The 21,758-nt window shown below is 42.0% G+C and overlaps 4 protein-coding genes across 4 annotated transcripts; 2 read left to right on the plus strand and 2 right to left on the minus strand.

The window, feature by feature from the left end:
- Window positions 1-1,339: 1,339 nt before the first annotated feature.
- Window positions 1,340-3,528, plus strand: MELLADRAFT_52770 (uncharacterized protein; the record flags this gene model as incomplete). The annotated part of the gene is made up of 12 exons (XM_007410980.1): window positions 1,340-1,408; window positions 1,486-1,595; window positions 1,669-1,747; window positions 1,809-1,884; window positions 1,966-2,610; window positions 2,677-2,760; window positions 2,858-2,924; window positions 2,982-3,050; window positions 3,128-3,149; window positions 3,212-3,265; window positions 3,325-3,376; window positions 3,443-3,528. The coding sequence occupies 12 exons, from the start codon at window positions 1,340-1,342 to the stop codon at window positions 3,526-3,528; spliced, it is 1,413 nt and encodes a 470-aa protein (XP_007411042.1).
- Window positions 3,487-6,061, plus strand: MELLADRAFT_87820 (uncharacterized protein; the record flags this gene model as incomplete). The annotated part of the gene is made up of 12 exons (XM_007410981.1): window positions 3,487-3,516; window positions 3,597-3,680; window positions 3,740-3,814; window positions 3,893-4,408; window positions 4,467-4,569; window positions 4,647-4,715; window positions 4,779-4,857; window positions 4,927-5,079; window positions 5,143-5,277; window positions 5,375-5,651; window positions 5,722-5,907; window positions 5,987-6,061. The coding sequence occupies 12 exons, from the start codon at window positions 3,487-3,489 to the stop codon at window positions 6,059-6,061; spliced, it is 1,782 nt and encodes a 593-aa protein (XP_007411043.1).
- Window positions 6,062-6,658: 597 nt separating this feature from the next.
- On the minus strand, window positions 6,659-10,732 carry MELLADRAFT_72096 (uncharacterized protein; the record flags this gene model as incomplete). Its single annotated transcript, XM_007411133.1, has 8 exons — window positions 6,659-8,072; window positions 8,143-8,213; window positions 8,274-8,539; window positions 8,624-9,360; window positions 9,443-9,616; window positions 9,723-9,803; window positions 9,894-10,582; window positions 10,661-10,732. The coding sequence occupies 7 exons, from the start codon at window positions 10,056-10,058 to the stop codon at window positions 7,128-7,130; spliced, it is 2,439 nt and encodes an 812-aa protein (XP_007411195.1).
- A 5,237-nt stretch (window positions 10,733-15,969) lies between these two features.
- MELLADRAFT_78042 (uncharacterized protein) lies at window positions 15,970-18,002 on the minus strand (the record flags this gene model as incomplete). Its single annotated transcript, XM_007411132.1, has 2 exons — window positions 15,970-17,256; window positions 17,341-18,002. 2 exons carry the CDS (start codon window positions 17,956-17,958, stop codon window positions 16,228-16,230), a joined length of 1,647 nt encoding a protein of 548 aa, XP_007411194.1.
- Between the last annotated feature and the right edge of the window lie 3,756 nt (window positions 18,003-21,758).

The following is a 21,758-nucleotide window of genomic DNA, read 5'->3' on the forward strand; positions in this document are numbered from 1 at the left end:
TAACTGATATTCATACTTAACTGAACCAAAAGTGAATGGTTCAACTCCTCAACATAAGAACCGGCCTAAGCCATTATAGATCATCGAACAAATCTCTACCCACCTGTCATGTCAAGGGAATATGTACCACAACAAACTGCTAAGGTGACATAAATATCTTTGATAGCTTCCACACTCTTGATGCACCAAAAACCAGAATCAAACTGAACAAAGAATGTGTACATGAGAACCTGATCTTAATAAAAAACACTCACCACACCTTGGATCACATCAAAATTCTACCTTGAACTGTTTATTTTTGTACCTTCAAGATATTGCAAAATTGTCAAGTCAAATTATAACACATTGGAAGAGCCTAGAGAGACAGCCAATATCTACCATAGCTTCCCATAGTCCCCGTCCTGTTAAAATCTCAACAATCATTTCTTGTGTGAACATACCAGTTTTTAACCCATCCAAGAAGCTATATACTCAGTGAGGTTGTGGGACTTCATCAGAGTCTTGGTGTTTTGTTGTTGTAGGCTCAGTCCTACAAGTTGACCAAGGTTTAGTTTTAAAGTTTTACAAACAATTCCAGGATCAAACTTCTGGGAATTAGCCATGAAGAGGACTTTTCAAGTGAGCTCTCCCTTTGAGTGCTGGTTGCAATGCATTTTGGGACATGCATCTTTCACTAAGTATATGTATATTCAATTTCCATTATATATCTCTCTCTGTGCACTTTTCAGATCACGTGAGTGTTTTTGTACATTTATGTATTAAATCAGCTTAAATCCCTAAGCTCCCCTTGAGACCTTTGCCCAGCAGTTATTCTAGTATCAATGTGTTTCCTAAGTTCATACAAAGAATTTATGTCTAAGTAGCACATCAAGTCTGTTTCTAACCCTCTTATACTAGGAGACTCGGAGAGAGTTAGTGTGTGGTGGCCCTGGGGCCACAAACTGCTTGGCTAGGTTGGCTCTCTGCGTCTGCGTGGTGGGAGAAGGGGTGGGTGGGTGGTCAAAGAAAAATTAGTGTTTGTAAGGAAATTGATGTGATGTTTCCTTGCACGGTGAGTGTGGTGCAATGAGAAATTTATGGGACTTTACAGGTGTCGTTATGCCTTTGAACACCTGTATGTACAATCACCGCCATTTACTTATGCTTACAGCGAGGGTTGACTACATGCAATATTCAGTGACCTGTGTCAGTGTGTATGTACGCGACGGTTTTGAAAACCAGTGTGACCTCCATCATCAGTCAGACTCATCACTGCCTCCACGTTTACCTTTACGCATTCCTGGACGCTTGCGGCTTAGGTCGACTGCCTCGAGGTCTTGAACAGATCATAGCCGAGAAGATGCAACGCCAGAGGTTCCAAGACCGTCAATCCAAAGATGACACGCCTGTAGAAACCATATATTGCACGGTGCGCGACCTTCGAATCAATGGGGAAGGAGAATTGGAAACTCGTTACTGATGACAATCCGTCATTTGAATCGGCAGTGCATGTGGAGGAAACCCCAAACGCGCAAGAACAAAACTTGGGATGGCGATGGAATATTGTACATTCGGGGCGCGAGTTGCGTCTTGAAATGTCGCGAAACAGGCCAAGAGTTGGCATTGATCTGCTTGCCTTTGTGATCAACCTGTTGATCAATGCGTTCTTTTTATACAAAAAATAATCAGGCTCTCTTCTGGTTCCTTGGCGTCGGGATGGGTAGCAGAGCCTGGAAAAGAATTCTCCGTCGGTGGAAAAGATATTGAGGTTTTTTGATTTATCTGCTTTGTCAGTCTTCTTGGTGACTCATGAGCTAGTCGAGCCGTAGATCGACGAAGTCTTGACTCGAGAGCAAATCGAACGTGAACTCAGCTCGACTGCTGCAGAACCTACTAGACCGCTGGGTGGGCATCCTCTGTTGACTTATCAGTCTCCCTGTCGCAAGTCGCTCAAGAAGCAACGTTTTTTTTATTTGGCCCCAATAGAGGCCATTGTCACCTACCCAAAACCCGCAAAAACATTCAAACCTCCAATGATGACCGCCTCCCGGCCGCGGAATACTCCCACCGCAAGCATGTACCTGCAGAAAATCGCAACAAAGCCTTTGGTTAATCGGCCCTTCTGTCCCCCTTCTCGAGCAGAGACCAGCACACAGGCAGAAGACAACCAAGAGACCGAACCTACAGAAAATCTAGCGGTGTCCTCTACGTACCTAGCGAGTAAGAAGCGGCGTCGGTCTGACACCAATCTTACTGAAGCCCAACCCATAACAAATACCGATCAACTCGAGTTGAAGGACCATACTGGACCTTTGTATTTTGTGTGTCTCTACCGCAAGATGCAAGGTATGCATTCAAGCAAAACCAGTACTTGGGGGGACGACGGCTTTCTGGTCTTATACCCTTCCTCATCCGGCTGCATGGCTGTCTTGAAGGACTCGGTCAAAGGCAAGACACTTGGGAGTATGATGCTTGGATTGCAGGCGGAAGTCCGATCCGGTGTGCAGCTCAAGGTTGGAGGTAGACAGCTGGAAATTCAAAGACAGGCCGATGCGGGCGAGATCGAATTTCTAGAGTCTGGCCAAACTCGCGAGGACGAATCTGGCTGGAGCGACATTGTCAAGAAAGATGGTCGGTCATTTGGCGTTCTGAATGTGCAAAAAACCGAATCCTGATCAAAGCCACGAGCTCGTTTAGATACCGTCTCACCTTTCATCACCCCGTTGCATTCAACAGGAAATTCTCTCCCTAAGAAGACTTTCAAGCCACGATTTGATGTGAGTGCATGCAAGAATTATACGTATATGCATCATTTGAGTGCTGTCTTTGTCAACTGATATGACGGTTACAATGGTGACGTGAACAATCAATCACAAAGCCAAACGTACCTGGAGCAGTAGTGCTTCCAAGACTGATGCTGGCTGGTTGAATAGACTAAATCCCAAGTTGGGTTCACATCATCTGTGTCTATTTCAATACTTTGAGCTGATGAAGATGTTTAGAGATATCCCAGTCGTTGATGTGGTAGTTGACCCGCTCATATCGCGCTTTCTACGCCCTCATCAAGTCGAGTGAGGCCATTTTGATCTCGAGGGTAGCTATTTCTTTACCGACGCTGACTATGGCTATCGGACCAATCTCAAACTAGCGGTGTGAAGTTCATGTACGAGGTAGGATGTCCAATCCCACTGATCTCTACTGCTCAGCTATGCTGACCAGATTTATGGTTCAGTGCACAATGGGTATGCGTGGACACGAAGCTCAAGGATGTATATTGGCAGACGAGGTGCAGTAGTTGCCTCATCTCTCTGTTTGTAAGCTATATTGACGTATTGATCTGTTTAGATGGGATTGGGAAAAAGTATACAAGCTATCGCGTTATTATGGACTTTGCTACGTGGGTTGCGATTTTTTTGGCCCTACGTCGACCTTGCACCCGTCCTGATGACTTATACGCATTCAGGTCAAAATCCCCTCGGGGGACAAGGGCCCGTGATACAACGAGCGATGATAGTGTGTCCGGTGACTCTTGTCAAGGTCTGTCTTTGAGTCTCGCCACGCATACTCGGGTTTTACTCTCCTCATCTTTAAATGTCAATTTCGGATACCCACCTCAGAACTGGGCCAGAGAGATGAACAAATGGCTTGGTCGTAGTCGGCTCAATATGTTTGTTGCCGATGGTAAAAGTAACATCAAGCACGTCAGTTTTGTTTCCCTCGACCGCAATGACTTCATTTTATCTAATCCGCGATGCCTCAGTTCACTTCAAGCCCTTATTACAACATCATCATCATCGGCTACGAAAGGTTGAGAACATTGAGTCAGGAGATCAATGTCTGTACCGCGAAAATCTTCGTTTACGTCTCATCAAGCTATTTGCTACTGATATCACTCTGAATATACAACCTCTAGGCTGTATATCCCCCGATAGGTTTGATCATTGCTGACGAAGGCCATCGACTCAAATCGATTGAAGCCAAAACTACACAAGCCTTACGAACATTGAAAACCCATCGCCGGGTTGTTTTGTCTGGTACACCTATCCAAAATAATTTGAATGAATATTACGCAATGGTCGATTTTGTCAACCCTGGTATCCTTTCTGATTTTCAAACGTTCAAGAAAAAGTTTGAGCAGCCTATTGCGAAGAGTCGCGAGCCCGGTTCAACCCCATCCCAAAAAGCATTGGGCCGATCAAGGGCTGACGAATTGGCTGAATTGAGCGATAGTTATGTCTTGCGGAGGGGTTCCGATGTGATTGCTCACCACCTTCCGCCTCGACATGATTATTGCTTGTTCATAGACTTGGCGGCCGCTCAAAAGAAAATTTATGCGGCCACATTGGCATCTCCGGAAATCCGGGCAGTTTTCTCTGGAGAGAGTAGTCAGCAGCTTGTGTTGATCAACACGCTGAAGAAGCTTTGCAATGTATGCAGGCGTTTTCATCATAAATGGGCTACAGCTTATGTGACTTGTATTTCTCCAGTCTGCCGGGTTACTCATAAATGAGACTTCAATTCAAAACTTGGCGAAAAATGCTTCTACCTTGTTTCCGGCATGGGTCACACGCAATGACATCAAACTATCAGGTACAGTTTCAAAATACCAAATACTCAAAACATCTATTGACTCCCGATACTCCTCAATTTCTGGTATACTACATCAGGGAAAATGATCGCCTTGGCAAGCTTTCTCAAAATTCTACACGCAAAGACCGATGAGAAAATTATCTTAGGTCAATTTTTTGCGTCTTAAAGGTGTCTGATGATTGATACTGATACAGAGTCACTAACTCTAGTTTCGAATTTCACGTCGACCCTCGATGTGATTGAAGCACACTGTCGATCGCAAAATTATTCTCTTTGTCGGTTGGATGGGTGAGTGGTTAATCAGTCATAGCTCATACAACAATATCCACTAATGGTGCAATGGTCACGCCTGTGCAGAAAGACACCCCAAACCAAGAGGGACGACATTGTACAGACTTTCAATCGTATGACGGCACGGTCTCAATTTGTCTTTTTGTTGAGCAGCAAATCTGGAGGGGTAGGACTGAATTTGATCGGGGCATCACGCTTAATACTTTTTGATAGCGATTGGTAAATTCTGGTCCGCTTGTTATTACGCTGTCGTCTTTTTGACATGCGATCTTTGTAACGTAGGAACCCCGCAACCGATTTGCAGGCAATGGCTCGGATTTGGAGACAAGGGCAGAAGAAGGCTTGTCATATCTATCGTTTCCTTGCAACTGGTACCATTGATGAGTGTATCTTCCAGCGACAAGTTACAAAAACTGGGTAAGCCAGATGAAAGCGGTATGCAAAAACCTTTGGTGTCTAGCTACTAATGAATCAACATTTGCATGGACAATAAATCGTCTTATTTATCCTAAAGTCTCGCTACAGATCTAATTAAAGATGCCGGTGTGAGCCGCGAAGTTCTTGATCGGGGGAATACCTTCACTTCGGACGAATTGAAGCGATTATTTGAACTTCACACTGGAACTCCTTGCCATACGCACGACTTATTGGGATGTAGATGCTTCGAGACCAAAGCAAGCGACGAAGTAGCCGAAGACGCTGTCGGTCAAGAAAGTGATACAGATTCCCTTCCTGAGGCCTCACAATTGTTTCAGCTTGCCACGCAATACAAGCCATCAAATGTTCAAAAAGTATGTTGGAAAGATTCGATTTCACTCGCGTCGATGTGTTGAATATGTTTTGTAATCATTCTGACGACAGGAACCCAAAAAACTGGCCGAGTTGGAGACGTGGGATCATATTAATACCTCCTTGAGTGATTCACTTGAGGAACTAAATGATAGCATATTGTATGACACCATAGTGGATCTCAAATCCCAACTGCTCGAGTCAGATGATGAGGAAGATTCACATGAACATGTCGCGACCACGAAGGGTGGGGAGATTGTAAGTGATCTGATATTTAGATTTTTGGGAAATTGATTATCTCGTTGACAGTACCTTCTTTCGGTACCTTGATTAAAAGACATTTGTTTTCCATAAAACTAATACGATCTTAGGTAGTACAGAGAATTCAGATGTCGAAGTACAGGGTGTATAGTTATGTGAAGTGATTGTTATTTTATTATGTGTTGTCATGTTTGTATTTTATGCATTTATCCGATTGAAGTGTGTTATCTCAATGTTTTTTCAAACATGCATGTGGGATGATGTATTTGTTGTCATCATTGTGGCGATTTTTCTATTCCGGGTTTACGATCCTAACGTGCCACGAATTCGGTAGCCAATGGACATTAACAATTCCTTCGTATTGATCAGAGATGAGGTGGTGCCTCACGTTGTTTTACTTGACGTATCATCGCCACCCTCTGCAACATCGTGCCCGGATTGATGGTTTTCTCAAGAGGTGGAAAGTGGACAAGACTAGTTTCCACAATTTGCGAAAAATTGCTGATATATTCGGTCGCATGCTTCTCAGGCACGCTGAAATAGTCGAAGTGAAGCCGAGCCTCAAGATACTGGAACCTTGTTATGAGAGGGAAGCAAATCCATCTCTAAACTTGAACCCCCTGACTTTTTTTATCTGTCTATAATTTCGTTATTTGTCTGAGCTTTGTATTGGTTAGCTCATTGACAGTGCATCACACGTCGGAAGATTTCGAAATAAAGCAAAACTGTCATAACAGAGTGGATATCAATAGTGTGACATTGCGATCAGTCAGAATTGAAGCATTTGATGGCCATTCAAAAAGTTGAAGATCAAGTCTAATCTCAGCGTAAAGGAGACGCACATCGATTTGATAGTTTTGTAATAAGTTTTTTATGTATCAGCATATGGACTTTGACTAAGATACAAAAAAAGGTATGAACTAATCCATTAAAGGAGACACAAATCATGAAAAAAGAAGGTTAAGAAAATGATAACTTAGTGTCCTAAACTAATTGAAATCGGAAGAAAAAGCTGAAAAATAGAATGGAAATGAAAAGTGGTTGAAATGATTGAGTATGAAACGATGGAAATATACAACGGGTTTTCAAAAAAAGTGCAAAAAACAATCCACCAGAACTCTTTACACTACCAAACGCCGGTATCGCTTCTACGTTGCCTAACATAACCCCACGACCCAATGATTGGAATGCAGACCAACGAATCACTTCAAAGAGACCTATTGAGGAGCTTCAATAGCATTATAGTAGCACGCCATTTGATGAGTAGTGGGTGCCAATTCAGCCTTAGTCGGACTCAATGATAATCTTGCCGCGGATGTGGCCTTGGAAATAGAGGAAGGTTTAGGCGTCGACAAAACTCGGATTCGGATTCGATTCTTCTCAACTTTGGGGTTCAGCACTGCCTTGATACGGGAGATCACATGGCTAAATCCGTTTCGATGCGATTCCTCCTCGTCAGATAAGTTCATGGGCGTGACTTCAGTTGAGGGGAACGTAGGAGGAGGAGTTTGTGCAAATGTAGTTTGAGTGACCATACGAAGAGGCGGTGGAGATAGCAATTGAATTTCCCCAAATGGTGCGGGGATTTGTAAAGCCTCGTGAACCTCCTCTTTTGTGAGAGGTGTAGGATAGGCAAAATAATTGATATGCTCCTCTGGATCCATCTTCAAAGGAGAATGCCAACCCGAAAATCGTCGATGGAGTGCAAACCGTAAGGGAGTTGATTGAGCTGCACCCTTGCCAGTGAAAGTCGCCACACATGCATGATATCGTGGATCGGTGAAGTTGTATTTCATAAAGTCCAACTCTTGACGTCTATACTCAGCTAATGGCTGAGGAAGTCGCTGAAACCAAGCTTCTTTTCTTCGAGGGACGGCTTCGGCATTGTTAACTGTAGCAGCACGTCCACAGACAGAACGAGTCCATGGAGCGCCGGCCACAGCCTCATTCGCGGGAGCAGATAGAGTGGCTGCCACGGCGTCTTGAATGTCCTCAACGAGACTAGGGGAGTTGGAGATGACTCGGTCGACCAATCCAAGGCGCTGGGCACCCATCGCGCTCATCGGAAGCATGCCGCGTAGAAACTCTCGAGCATTGTGTTCACCAGCGCGGCTATACCAAGTGAGAGTGTGGTATTCCGAACCGTATAGACCGACAGCGCGCTATCACACAAAGAATGATCGCATCAGAATAAACGTAATATCAAAAAGAAGCGGAAGAAACGCGACTTACATAGTGAGGATTGATGACAACCGAGTCCACCGCGAAAACAAAATCACAGCATGTTGCCAACGCAAAACCACCTGTGCAAAAGTTGAATCAATGAGCAATTGAAGGCACTGAAGCGAAGAAACTACACTAACCAGCAGCGGCATTTCCTCTAATGGCAGCAAACGTTACAATCTTGCTTTGTTCCATGACAGCCTGTACACAATCGTTGATGGCGTTGATGTTCCTCCAACTTTCCGCAGTGACATCAGTAGAGCAAACACCCAAGTGGATCCCGTTATTCCAATATCCACCTCCCATGAGAACAAGAGCTTTGACCTCATTTACGGGGTCAATAGCCTCCTTGATGGCCATCAACAGCATTTCACACTGATGAGTTGACGCCGCGCCATTGTAGAAGCTTAAGGATGTGAAAAAATGAGAAAAGAAATTGAGCATGCGAGTCAAATAAAAAGCGCATGTTCACACAGAATGAAAGACATACTCAGAGTAAACAAATGCCGTCTTAAAGTCCCCTTGAAGAGTCACATACTCGATCCATGTCTCTTGAAGCGTACCCGGAACCTTTGAAAAGCCTTCAAGGTTCCAAACCGGAATCGAATCGAGATTGAGCTGTTCAACCAACTCAGGAATGGAACGGAGACATAACATAGCAGGAAGCTTGGCCGGAAGAAGTGTCTCAGTCTTTGACTTCAAGCGTCGTAGGTGAGTTATCCAGACACCCTTATTATCAGCCGTACGAACAAGAACGGCAGAGGCACGTTGAGCAACGATAGCACCGGGTGGACCAGCTGGTAATGAACCAGACTCTTCAATCGTACCACCGTACAAATAAAGACTACGATCGCCAAAGAGTTTCATTTGGACACCTGGCTGAGAGTCAGATGCTCGAAGACGGCGAGCGACATAGGCTGCATCATGGATAGCCGTATTCCATGCCCGTTCGGTAGGCTTGAGTAAAGGTCGAGTTCGAGTGCGCCCTCCGAGGAAAATCTGCCCAAGGGTCACGCAAGATGTAGCCCATGAAGGCTCGGCCGATAGGTTACAAGTGATTGAGCTGGGGGAGCCGGCAACTGATACGATCCGTTCGATGGCTTTTAAACACGCTCCAACAGCTGCCTGCGTCACTGGGCCTCGATAAAGACTCGCCTTGGTGAGGGCGCGAGGGCCATCTAGTGAGATGGGGAACTGATCCCATGCCCATACTGGTCCGGCATCGAACTGTGACAATCGGAAGGTAGGTCAATTAGGCGGTTTCTGCTCTAGATTGAATGGAAACGACAGAAAGTGAAAGTCGACTGACCTCTTCAATGGCTTGAAGGACAGTCACCCCCCAGTGAGAACGACCTCGGCCACTTTCTACGTAGGCGTTCTCGGAAATTTGAGCCAAGGCTTTGACAGAATCAGGCTCAACACCGTCATCTCCTAAGAGAACCCAGTCAATGGCAGAAGGCCCAGCATCACCAGGAGGGCCCGGCTGAGATGATGTCCGAAAGCGGGAGTCAGTTTATAGAGACCGGAAGTGGGAATCCTTGGAGATCCGATCTGAGAATCACGATCGAGAAATGTGGGGCGGAACTCACATGAACAATCAAGGTAAGATATCTATCGTAGATCTCAGCCGGTACCTTTTTCGTCAAGAATGGACAAATGATCAAGTCAGGCTGAATATAAAAGAACACGTAAAAAGGTCATCAGCAAAGGTAAAGGTTCCAATACCGAGTTGACAGCGAAGAAGACAAATGTCTACTTACAGCGGCTAGCTCGGAAGCTTGAATCATGAGTTCTGGGGATATAGCAAGTTCAACTGCGACATGATGTCCCCTCTCTTGAAGCACGAGAGATAAGCGTTGAGATAAACTATTGTGGGCGGTGCAAAGAAAGAGTATCTTCATAGCAGGTATCGATCGTTCAGACATGTTTGTTATTCAAAAGAGAACAAGAGATGAAAAATGCGATAAGAGTGGAGGCAATGCAGAAGGAAAGGGTAAAACGCGCGTGTCCAAAAAGTGGAATGAAATGATTGATGATAAAGGTCGTATTAGTGGGTCTCTTGACTCAAAGTGATTTGATTGAAAGTTGGGTGATGATAGGTATGTGGTATGAAAAAGTTCGAGATGCTGAAGGAATAAAAACGTGATCAAGGCGGATTGAGACGCAGTATTTATAGTTGTTTGTCTTTTGAACTTCACCTTGGACGACTTGAGCAGGATAGGTTGAACAGGGCGGACCAGGTTCCTGAGCTCTCAGGAAAGGTATGGAAGGGTGTTCCCCGGCGGAGCGGAGCAGGACGAAAGAGGATAGCGCGTCTGTTTAGTGCCGTCTGATGGAGCTAGTCGAATAGAGCCCAAGCAAAACAAACAAATCAGGTGTTGAATTCAAAAAAAGTCAACCAAACCGCAAAAACTGATGGCGTCAGGCACAGTGGGGAGGGGAATATATGCTGATGCGGAAAAAAAATTTATGGGGATTCTTCATCAACACCAAGCTTTTTGATAAACCAAGGAACAGGAAATCGTACATCACTCAAACTTTCGCTGGTCAATTCTGACGGCTCTGGAGACTTTCGAGGTTGTGGAAATCCGAAATCTGGCCGGCGGCAGAGAAGTGCGATTGTAGAAGCATGATAACGCAGTTGTTCATTTTACCTTTGATAATTGAACAACCTGTAGCATTTCCCTGATTTGATCGATTCCGCGGCCACAAGAACATTCCGATCTTTCCCATTCTTTGGGATCAATGAAGTCATTCATGATGAGCAAAGGTCTGTGCCTGTTGGTGGGGCTTTCTGATTGCTTTGCCTCATACATTGAGACATGCCTTCCAGATACAAGTCTGGAGAGCGGGTATGATGCATCGTGGGCAGCTTTTTGTACCAACCTGGATCTCCCGTCCCATTTTCATCTTACATGGGTCGACCCAGACCCAAGGCTCACTAATATTGAGATGATCGCTTCTCAGGACATGCAGCAAGGAGCAATCACAGTTGAGTCGTTGAACTTTAAAAGCTTTAGGGCTTGTTCAGTAGCGTTTATTTTATGCTCGGGTTTTGACGAGGCACGAGGAATAGCCCTCGTCCATGTAGCACGAAACCCAAGATGAATCATGATCAAGTACCACGTAATATTAGTAAGATGCAATAAAGTAGGCGGTCAAAGCTACAAGTCCACTAAAGACCCCGCTGAAGCGATGAAAGCCTTAGGAGAAAATGAAGAGAGAAAGAGGTTGTAGCTAGCAGCGATAATTCCTCCTCGCGAGAAGATGAATCTCAGACTTCATCATTCTCTTCATCATTCTCCTAGATTTCTCCACTTTTTCCTCCGGTCAATTTTTCCACCCAAAAAGAATTCAAGCATCTCCTCCTTTTATCTTCTTACTCTAAGAAGATTCTATCAGATCTCTTTTTCGAACCAATGTTCTTTTCATTTAGTTTTTTTTTGCTTTACAATCTCAAAGTAGATCCGGTTCCAAAAAACCCGCTTGGCGCAATCGACTTTTTGGCTGTGAGCTGTCAACAAATGATACACAAAGTTACCGCCAAAAAGCAACTGGGTCAACCGGGTTTTGTTGGTACCGGGTCTACTTCGAGAACCACTTGTTTTCCAACATGAATAACAGAGGACGAGGGCAGGAAAGAAAGTAGAGATGGCGAAAGTAGTACTAAATGAGGAGGTCAACGGTGCAGGAGAAGATCGGGAAGATGAAGATGAAACAAATAATCAAGACAACAGGTCCGAAAGCTCAGAAATCCCGAACAATCCAACTAAGACGGCCATTGTGATCAACTCAGGTGTCAGTATGGACTACGGACAAGAGTCTGGGGCAGGCGACAGACAGCAAAGCATTAGCAGCACAGACATTAATGAGAAATCATTATCGATGAAGACATAGGAAACAGTTGGTTTATTTGTTCCAAAACAATACTATTCGCTATCCCAATGATATTTGGGGTTTCTCTCCATCCATCCTTCTCTTTTCCAATCGATTGCTGGATCATTTCCCAATGAATAGATGTCGTGATAGTGTCACATAGTAGTAGCACGTGAAAAGATATCTGCATCGTCGCATCTCAGAGTTTCTTCATCCTTTGAGTCAATCGTATGTCGTGATTTACTCCGACCATGTTTTTGTATCTCGTGATTGGTTCCGACAATGTTTTCCAAAATCTCTCGTGATCGAGTCAGACTTTTCATCATTTCTCAGCATCGTGATCTATTCCATCGAATTAGATCTTCAATTAATTTTTCAAGCGTCGTGATCTTTCTGACTGCGTATATAGTGGTCGAATCAGATATGCGGAAAAAATCGAGACGGAGCACTGAGGGCGTCCACACTCGGCGCTGAGCTACTCCACTGGAGTGCTCCCCACTCCAATATCGAAAGAAACATAACAAATTGAGGACATGTATGTAGATAACGCAGGCACCACATGGAATTTAACCCTTTGTCTGACAAAAAGGATGGTGAGCGGGAAGATGAAAAAACCGAGACTGAAGGGGGATCATAAAGTGCTAGAATCTTTTTGAATAGTAACTGGTAGAGATTATAGGTAGAATAGAATATACTATGGTTTTTTCAATTTTTTGCAGGGTGGTTTTTTGGATTTTCTGATTGGAATTTTGAGATGAAAAAATACCATTAGGCAAAAAACTACAATTAAAGAAGAGGAATGACTGAAAAAATATCTGGTGTGGCTCGATTAGACTCATTGGGGGAGTCTGTCGGTCTGCCGTCTTTTACTGCACCTCTTCCGGAGTAGTATTGCTGAGCTTCCCCGTTTGTCTGTATGCCATTTGCCCTTTCACAGAAGCCACTTTGTTTAACACTTCATGCCAACTACAACTCTCTAGTTTCTGAGGCTATTCCCAAAGATCTTGTTTGTAAACTATACATTATGAAGATCTCAGTCATAACATAACTCTTGTGATCTATTGCAAAATAGATTATTCATGAATAACTGAAGATTAGAATGTATTTGGTTAGCCTGAAGGGATGTGCAAATATCATACTAGACGAGGGTTTGAAATTCCAGAAATATACTTAAGCCTGAAATATAAGATCCAAGTAAAGACACCCCTCAGTTTGGTCCACGCACCCCCTTACAAGCCTAAGCAGTTTAAGACAAGACTTGGGCCCTGATCTTTTACAGGCATGCAAAGTGCTTGATACAAATTGGTTACACTCCCTTCAGGCCTCACACATTTCAAAAAAGACTTAGGACAAAGGGCTCAGCATTTGTCTTGATGCATGTGACCTAGCTCAAAAATTGAAATCTTGTGATTGTTTGTTTTTCTAATCAGTAAATCCAGAACCTGAATTACAAATGTAGAAGAGCTAACAAGCAAATTTATAACTAGTCATTATGTTTTATGAGCAATCAATGGTATCAAAATCTAACTTTGAGATTATCACTCAGAGCTGAAATTTGTGCAACCTAGCTATTGCCTTTTCTAAGAGATCAATTGCATTAAATCCAACATTGAGATCTTATCTAGGACTAGGATTTATACTCAGTCCTCTTCTTGTTTCCACATATCTGATTTGCTTCTGAGCAATTGATAGGATCAAAATTGAACTTTGTGATCTCTTCAAGTCAAGTCAAAGATTGATTACCATTGTCCAAGTGATCCTTTGTCAATCACTTCTATTGTTGAATGTTTTCCCTGATCAGTATTCTTCCTGAGTGTCTAATGGATTCTTGCTGTTACATATGTACAATTGCAAACTTTGTGTGTTTTTGGAGATTATGGCTCAAGTCTTCTTTGAATCTACTTAGGGATTGAGGGGGTGTGTGGAACAAAATGGGGAGATATCTATAGCAGGATATTGGAAATATACTGCAGCTTTCTTTTTTATTTGATGAAACCATTGTCCAACTGTAGATACATCATAATCATCTTTGTATAAGGAACTTCCTGGAAATTATCACAATAAACAGAAAATCTGGCGGCTAAGCCACAAAAGGTGTTACTGAAAGGAAAGCATGCCAAAGCAGCCAAAATACTGGCACAGATGACCAAGTTGAGGGGAACATCAAATAAGGAAAGGAAGATCCCTTGCTGGATAATCTGTTAATGTACACTGGAGATGTGTCAAGCTCCCACCTAACAAAATTTCGGCAGCTTTTGGGTATATCACCTTGGATGTCTTAATATCCACTTGCAATTGAGTATTTTTAATGAAGAATGGATTGAATCAGGCAATTTTATTACAGGAAGTTCCATGTCAACAACCAAAACCAAAAACCCAGGAAAAGTACCTATAAATGAGTGGTACTTGATGCAGGTGGACAGCAGTGATGGGGCCATGGATGTGCAGGCTGACATCTAAAACAGGGGCCTGCATGCATATATCTACTCTATTGGCTGCAAAGTGAGAGCTGGTTATATTCAATCAATTTTTTTATTTGCACCAGACCTGATCATATCTACCAAGTCTCATTGCACAAAATAAAAACAATATCCTTGAAACTGATAAGATGTTTTGCGCTGAGAAATAAAAGGCATCATTGTAGGCAAATCCTTGGACAGACCTTGTTCAAGGTTTCTATCTGTGGTATTTTTCTGTGCTGAGAATTACCTCAGATAGAAACCTTGGGAAGCTTTGTTCCAAGGTTTGGAATCTAAGGTGAATATGTTGGTGGTGCTTTACACCAGCTGTAGTTGTAGATGAGGAAAATGCTAGCTGGTCTCACAGGGGCCAAAAAAAGAGCTCACATAGAGGTGAGCATGAAAAGCCTTCCATATTTGTTCAAAAAACAATCATTTCCATCTATCCTTTCATGTCACAATTTTTTGTTGTGTTCAGGTGATCAGCATGCAAAATTTCCATCTTGCTCAAGCATGCTCATCTTCATCTTGATTGAGCATTCCAAATGAGCATTTCTTGAGCATAGATGAGTACTCAGGAATCAGCTGGCACACCTCCACATACTCAGGATTGTGCCCATTATAGTCAAGCCTTTGAAATTGTCTGTACAGACTGAGTGTTCAGTCAGGGCCTGAGATGACCTGAACATATCAGGTAGCCCTCCCTCAGGCTCCTTGGCTGAGCAATAAAGTCTGAGGAAACCTGGCTCATCTGCTCAGCTCTCAGCTCATGTTGATCATTTCTGATTACATGATCAACATGTGCTGAACACAGTCAGTTTTGGAAGGAACAAAGTAGAAAAGTTGGAGAAAACCTGAAGCTTTTCATGCTCACCTCTATGTGAGCTTTTGTTTTGGACCCTGTGTATAAAATCTCTTAATACAAAACATATTTCTCTAGAGTTAGCTTCAAAACACATAAATCTTGCTTTGTGACTCACACATGTAAACTATAATGACCTAAAGACACTGTGTTGAGCTTACGGACAAAAGGGGGGAAATATAGAAGAAGTTGGTTGGACATCTAAAGGTAGACCATTTTCTCAAGATTAGAAGGTTGTAGATGTGTGAAAGGATACTTGGCACCATGTCAAGTGAGATGGATCAAATCCTTTCCAGTAAATCATCTTCATACTATATACTGCTCACTCATAACCCCAATATCAAAGATTCTAATGACTCATTTTGGGTTTCTGACAAATTATTTTGAACCATAATTGTAGTCTATCAATCAGTTGGAAATTATATGTCAAAATTACTTTAAAGTACATGGGCATCTTTTATGTCTGCATGCAGCAGAAACCATTTTCTTTCATGTGCATGAGTTTTTGTTCATTCAAAGACTATTTGTTTGAAATCAATTTTTTTGTTCATCTCTTACACTTGATTGATATTTTTTAATTAATTTCCTCTGATATAATCATAAAAAAGTTGACAAATCCCGCCCTTGAAACAAAATAATGATCCAATTACCAAAGCATTTGGGAAGTGTGGCGCAAATTTGGATTGCTCAAGGTTAATAGCTTCAAGGGCAGTGAGGAAGAAAAGTTGGACAAAATCAAAGGAGCACATTATTTAAAGCAACGAAGAAAAGTAATTAGACAACAGCAGGATCTCAAACAAAAGGTAAAATTTAGTCAAACTCAATCAAGATCATGTAATCACAGCCCATCACATTATTTGAAAATGATTCGTGATGGTAGCCATTTAGTTATCTGTTTCAATCCTGTATGATTGTCACTTTTATGCCAAATGACATCAATATCTCTTTCATTTTCTCTTTACCTATCTTTCCTTCCCCTAGATAAACAGATAAGTTTCTAACATCCAAAACCAAGAGCTTAGGCCAAGTTCGTCGAGATAATTGATTTTTCATCGAGTCCCATATATTATCATCTATATCGCCATTATATCCAAGGAACTCTATACTTTTACAGTTTTCAAAGCTTGAAAGTAAATCAATTCTGCTTTGACTATCTACGTGGAGGCTTTCCAGAGCCGGGAGATCAAACTGAACTGTGAAATATGCCATGTCGTCTTCGTCAAGCCCCAGGTGAAGTTGAGTCAGAAAGGGTGTGTTACCACTGATAAGTTCATGCACCATGCCAAGTGTGATTTCACCACAGCACTGAAGTTTAAGGCTTGTGAGTCGTTCAGGCCAAGACCTCAGGCTCCATGTGTGATCCTCGCATGTGATGTACCACAGAGTCAGTTTGCGAAGCTTCTGAAGCTGGGCCACATTCCATCCCAATGATTCTTCTTCAGATTGCTTTTGAACAAATATAAAGGAGTTGATCTCTAATGAAGTGAGAGATGGTAAAATCTTGATGATATCGATTATAAAGTCGCCTGAAAGAACTCTGTGTTCATCGTCCAATACTCTTAAATGTTGGAGTTGTGGGAGAAGTTGAAATGGGCTTTTCAAAAGGACTGTAAGACCAGAATACCATTCGTCGTGTCCAACCATTGGAAGATGCACTGTTACTGACTCTATCGAAGAGCAGACTTTGAAGATCTTCACAATGTTCAAAAGTCCAATTCCGCATCTGGTATCTTCTTCATTGTCATTGATGAGTGATGTATTATCATAGAGGCTCCTTTCACTTTCTGATAACTGATGACTACCCTGACGGTCGATTTGATCTTCCAACTCAAATTCGACAGATTTTACTAAGGCTGCGTGTTTCAAAAGTAAATCATCTGTCCAAAGTGACATAGGAGCAGGCACCGAAGTTGGGAATGTGATGTCCTGATAGGGTTGATAAATTTGAATGAGTAAACTTAACATTTGATGTTGATCAAAGCGGAATCCATGCAAAGAAAATGATCATACCTGCCATAACCTAGTAAGACAAAGCCTGTGAAATTTTCGATTGACTGCCGCCAAGTTTTGGAAGGTATTGAGAATCGGTGAACCTTCGTGAGACACGTATATATCGAATTTCAGACCTTGTATTCGAGTCCGGGTTTGGCGCTCCATCTTTCTTTCCTTGATAGACGTGTGCTCTTTAGTAGACTGGCGGTGAACCATGCTCACGATGTTGTCTAGAATTTCTTCTGGAAAATCGGTACGGTTGATGATACATTGAGCCAAAGATCTTGATTGGAACCGATTTGCCAAGAATTGAAAGGCGTCTCCAGCAGAACCATGAATGATAAAGTCCTGCTGGAGTTCTTCATCAATTGACCAGAATATAAGACTAAAGACCGCTTGATTTAATTTTGGATCGTGCTTGTGTAAATCTTGTTGAAAGTAGTCAGATGTCCCAGTTAGATTTCGTAGCATAACGTTTAGTTGTCTTTCCCATAGACTGAAGTTGTCGCCGGTCTTTCGTAACTGGGGGATACGCTTTGCGAGATCTTGAAGTTTGCATATGAGCTCCGGGCTACCAGCCTCGATCGCGATCCCAGGTCTATGGTGTTTGGACGAAGCTTGATTCAGAACGCTCATTTAACCTATTCTTCGAATATCGTGGAACGAGAATGAGTTATGATAGAACACAAGAACGAGATAAATCAAATCAGAAGGCTCAAGCACCAGGCTCAGCAAAAGTTTTGATTGAAAAGAGTGAGAATCAGAAGACAACCCGCGGCCTGACCGCAATTACACCATATATACCCACAGCAGGACGCCATTGCACCTACCTGAACAGCTCATGTCCTCGCGCACACAAACAAACACATGAGCCAGAAAGAAATACCCCCCGTCGGTGATCACACAAATAACCCTTGCAATGGATCAATCAGATTGAATGTCAAAACTGACTCTTGATCTGATCCTAAAATGTATGGATCTCTTCCTTCATTCCCTGCCCATTTCTGGAAATCCTCGGGGTAAGAATGGGAGGTGATTTTGTTGACATTTTCTCCATGAGGATGTCACAGATGAAATACCTCTCAATCTTTGAATCTGAGAGCATCTCCAATCGTTGGCGTTAAATTTGGCTTTAGCAAGGCCAAATTTACAGATCTTTAGCCAGGGCCAAGCTAACTAAACCCAAATCCCACAATCGTTGTCTTCAATTTGGAGTTTACAAAAGCTAAACCCCAAATTAAAGATTGGGTACACAGTCGTTAGCTCTAGGATAGAGCTAAGTCGTCCTCAAATCTCAAACAGACATTTTGGTATAGGCCCTTTTGTATCATTCCGATTCGATATTTGATTAATCAAATAGATGCATTGTCCTCAAAATCAAAATAACGTTCAGGTTGTGGTTCAAATGATTCAATTCTCAACTCGGATTATCACCATACATCTGAAAATCGATTTTGTGCCCTTCGTAAGCTCAAGCAGCAATATCTACAATTCACTATGATAGAGTCAACCTTTATAAGAATAGTAAGACACAAGTGAAAAGTGATGAGAAAGACTGTAATGGAAAACAATGATCGACTAAAGAATGGGAGTGCTGTGGTAGATGGGCAAGGTAGTGGATGAGTGACGAAGATTTGAGGCAAGAGTCAAATCTGTACCTGATCAATGTGAAACCGGAGTAATGTTAAACGTAGCTGAGAGGATCGAGTGAGGTGTGGTTAGAGTTCGAGGTATTGGAGTTGGAGATGTTGAAGTTGAGAGTGTATATCCAGAGGGTGGGGTGAGTCAAGTGGCGATGAAGTGGTGAGGTGAGGGGTGAATCGAGTTAACTAACACTGGGGTTAGCTGGTGTCAAATTTGACCCAGCTTGAAGATTTTTTAAAGATTATTTGGCTAATCCTTGCCTAAAGATTCATGGCTGTGGATTTTTGGAAAGAATTAGTTAAATATTTAACTAATCCGGCCCGTTATTACCTTTGCTGAAAAGCTTGGTCCGAATGATTATCAATTTCACTTTCAACTACTTTGTATGCGCTCATGCATGTAACATGTGATAGACAAATTCACCAATTCAAATGATTAAATATGACATTTTGCAAGCTAAGTCAAAATCAAAGGAAGATTTTCAAATGTACCTGGTGGGCATCACTTCAGCTTTCCAAGTCTTAACACATCCAACACTCTTGACTTGGGAGGAAATCAATGTTGTGCGTCTGAATTTCTTGTCAGCCCAGGTCCCCACATAGAAGGCTTGAATAGGGTTGGCCTCAAAGCTGACCATTGTCAATATGTAACAACACCTGATCTTGAGGTCCCCACTGAACCATCCAAGCGTCCAAAAGGTAAACCTGCTTGACACTCTTGAAATTTTCTCTACTGAAGTTCCTCCCAGTGCTTCAAAACTGTGTACAGGATGGATTTTATCTCTCCTATTATGTATTGCATTGCATCTCCACTCATCTTCATCTCACAAGTATTCAACATTGGAAAGTGAAAACAAGCATTACAGACACTCAGTCTTTGGCCAAACATTGTAAACCTTGGATCAGGATTGAGGAGAAATGGGATCATTAAAACTTACTGTTAGTTTGGTATCCAAATACCAAAGGAAAAGTGTTTGGTGTGAAGCCCAAGGCCTAAGCCAAGGGATATAATATTACTTGAAACAAAAACAACGGCCTACGGGGTGGCTAGCAGCCTAAAATGAAACAAAACCATACACAAACTAAAATCAAAACACAGCTTCACTGGAACCATAAACCACCATACCTAACATAAAATAACAAGATAAAATAAATTAATGATAACAAAAAGATGTAAAATTAAATGATAAATATAAATGTAAAATAAGACTAAGCCAATCAACTATCACTCAATGGAGAAACACTTCTTTTCTTTTTTTTCAAACCACATAAGAAATATAATTACCGCACTTAACAACAGAATTTTAATAATTGATATGAGTTTTAACAAAATGGATGATGATACTTGAGTTTGAAGAAAGGAAACTTTGACAATAGTGAACACGATGGGAAGATGATAAAGAGAGTGGTTAACAGGTATGACATCATACCTACAGATAAGATGATAAGATTGGATAAACCCAACCCGTCAGTTACTGGACCAAACATGTAACACTGCAAAAATAATGTATTTTTCAAAGGTGAAAAATGATTGACATTAATGCACAAAATGATTAATAATGCAGAAATAATGCAGAAATAATGCAGAAAAATGCAGAATTGATGCAGAATTAATGCATTTTTAATCATTTTGTGAAATAAATGTAATCATTTTTCACCTCGGAAAAATACATTATATTCGCAGTGTAATGTAATAAACTCAACTTTTCCCATTCCACTGAGTTAATAACAAGTTACCAACAGCAAGAAATGGGATCATTAAAACTTACTGTTAGAATACCAAAGGAAAAGTGTTTGGTGCAAAGCCCAAGGCCTAAGCCAAGGGATATAATATTACTGGAAACAAAAACAACACCCTCTCCGACCCGCCTACCAGCATACCAAAAGAGTGGTGTAGAAGGAGAGGAAGAGAATTTTAATAAAAAAGAATGATTTGTCAGGATCTGTTTCACCAAACTATTCAGATGGATAAGACAAAAATGAACAATTGCCACACAAAAAATGATTCACAAGGCATAAAGCCATTAACCGTGTAAAAAGGCCACCACCATTAACCATAAGAACACAAATATATGCATTGACCTGCAAATAAAGAAGAACTTCTAAAGGCACATATGCCATTGACCATCTGAATCCAGACTAACTATTTGAAAATAACCTTATATCCAACATGAGAGGTGTGACCAATGACATGATTCTGATTTTCTGGTAATTGGAGAGCACAGTGACCTAAAACATATATAAGGAAAGCGTCTGATGACCAGCGCCCCACAATTTTGATATAATCCATTGTTTCACCTGCTTGAGCTCAAGCAGTCGCACCTCCAGATCTTAAAGAATGTCCTGAGAAAGATATATCATATTGAGAATGAAAGCGTTAAACCAGGAACAAGTTGGATGGGTGCCTTTGGAGGTAATGAATAGTTCTGGGAATGAAATGAGATTTGTATCTCTTGAACGTAGGTAAGATTTGAGAAGACAGATGGGACACCCAATGGTGTTTCCAAAATCTTGGATAATGACTGGGGTTCTAATGAACCTTTTGTTGCCCTTGGAATATGGAAGGTGATACTGTACGAACAAATTGCAAACTGAAAACTGAAGCGCACAACATAAGATAATTTTCCTTTCATCATAAAGATTAACCAAATCCGGAATTGCCAGTTCTCCTAGACAATGCAAACCCCCAAAATTTTCGTGAGAAGATGATGACTTTTTCACGACTTCTTTGATTTGATGGAGTGACAATGCTTTCTTTCTGACAACTGGCATTGACCATTCATTAGGACAATG

This window comes from Melampsora larici-populina, assembly GCF_000204055.1.
Source record: "Melampsora larici-populina 98AG31 unplaced genomic scaffold MELLAscaffold_23, whole genome shotgun sequence".
Classification (NCBI taxonomy): Eukaryota; Fungi; Basidiomycota; class Pucciniomycetes; order Pucciniales; family Melampsoraceae; genus Melampsora; species Melampsora laricis-populina.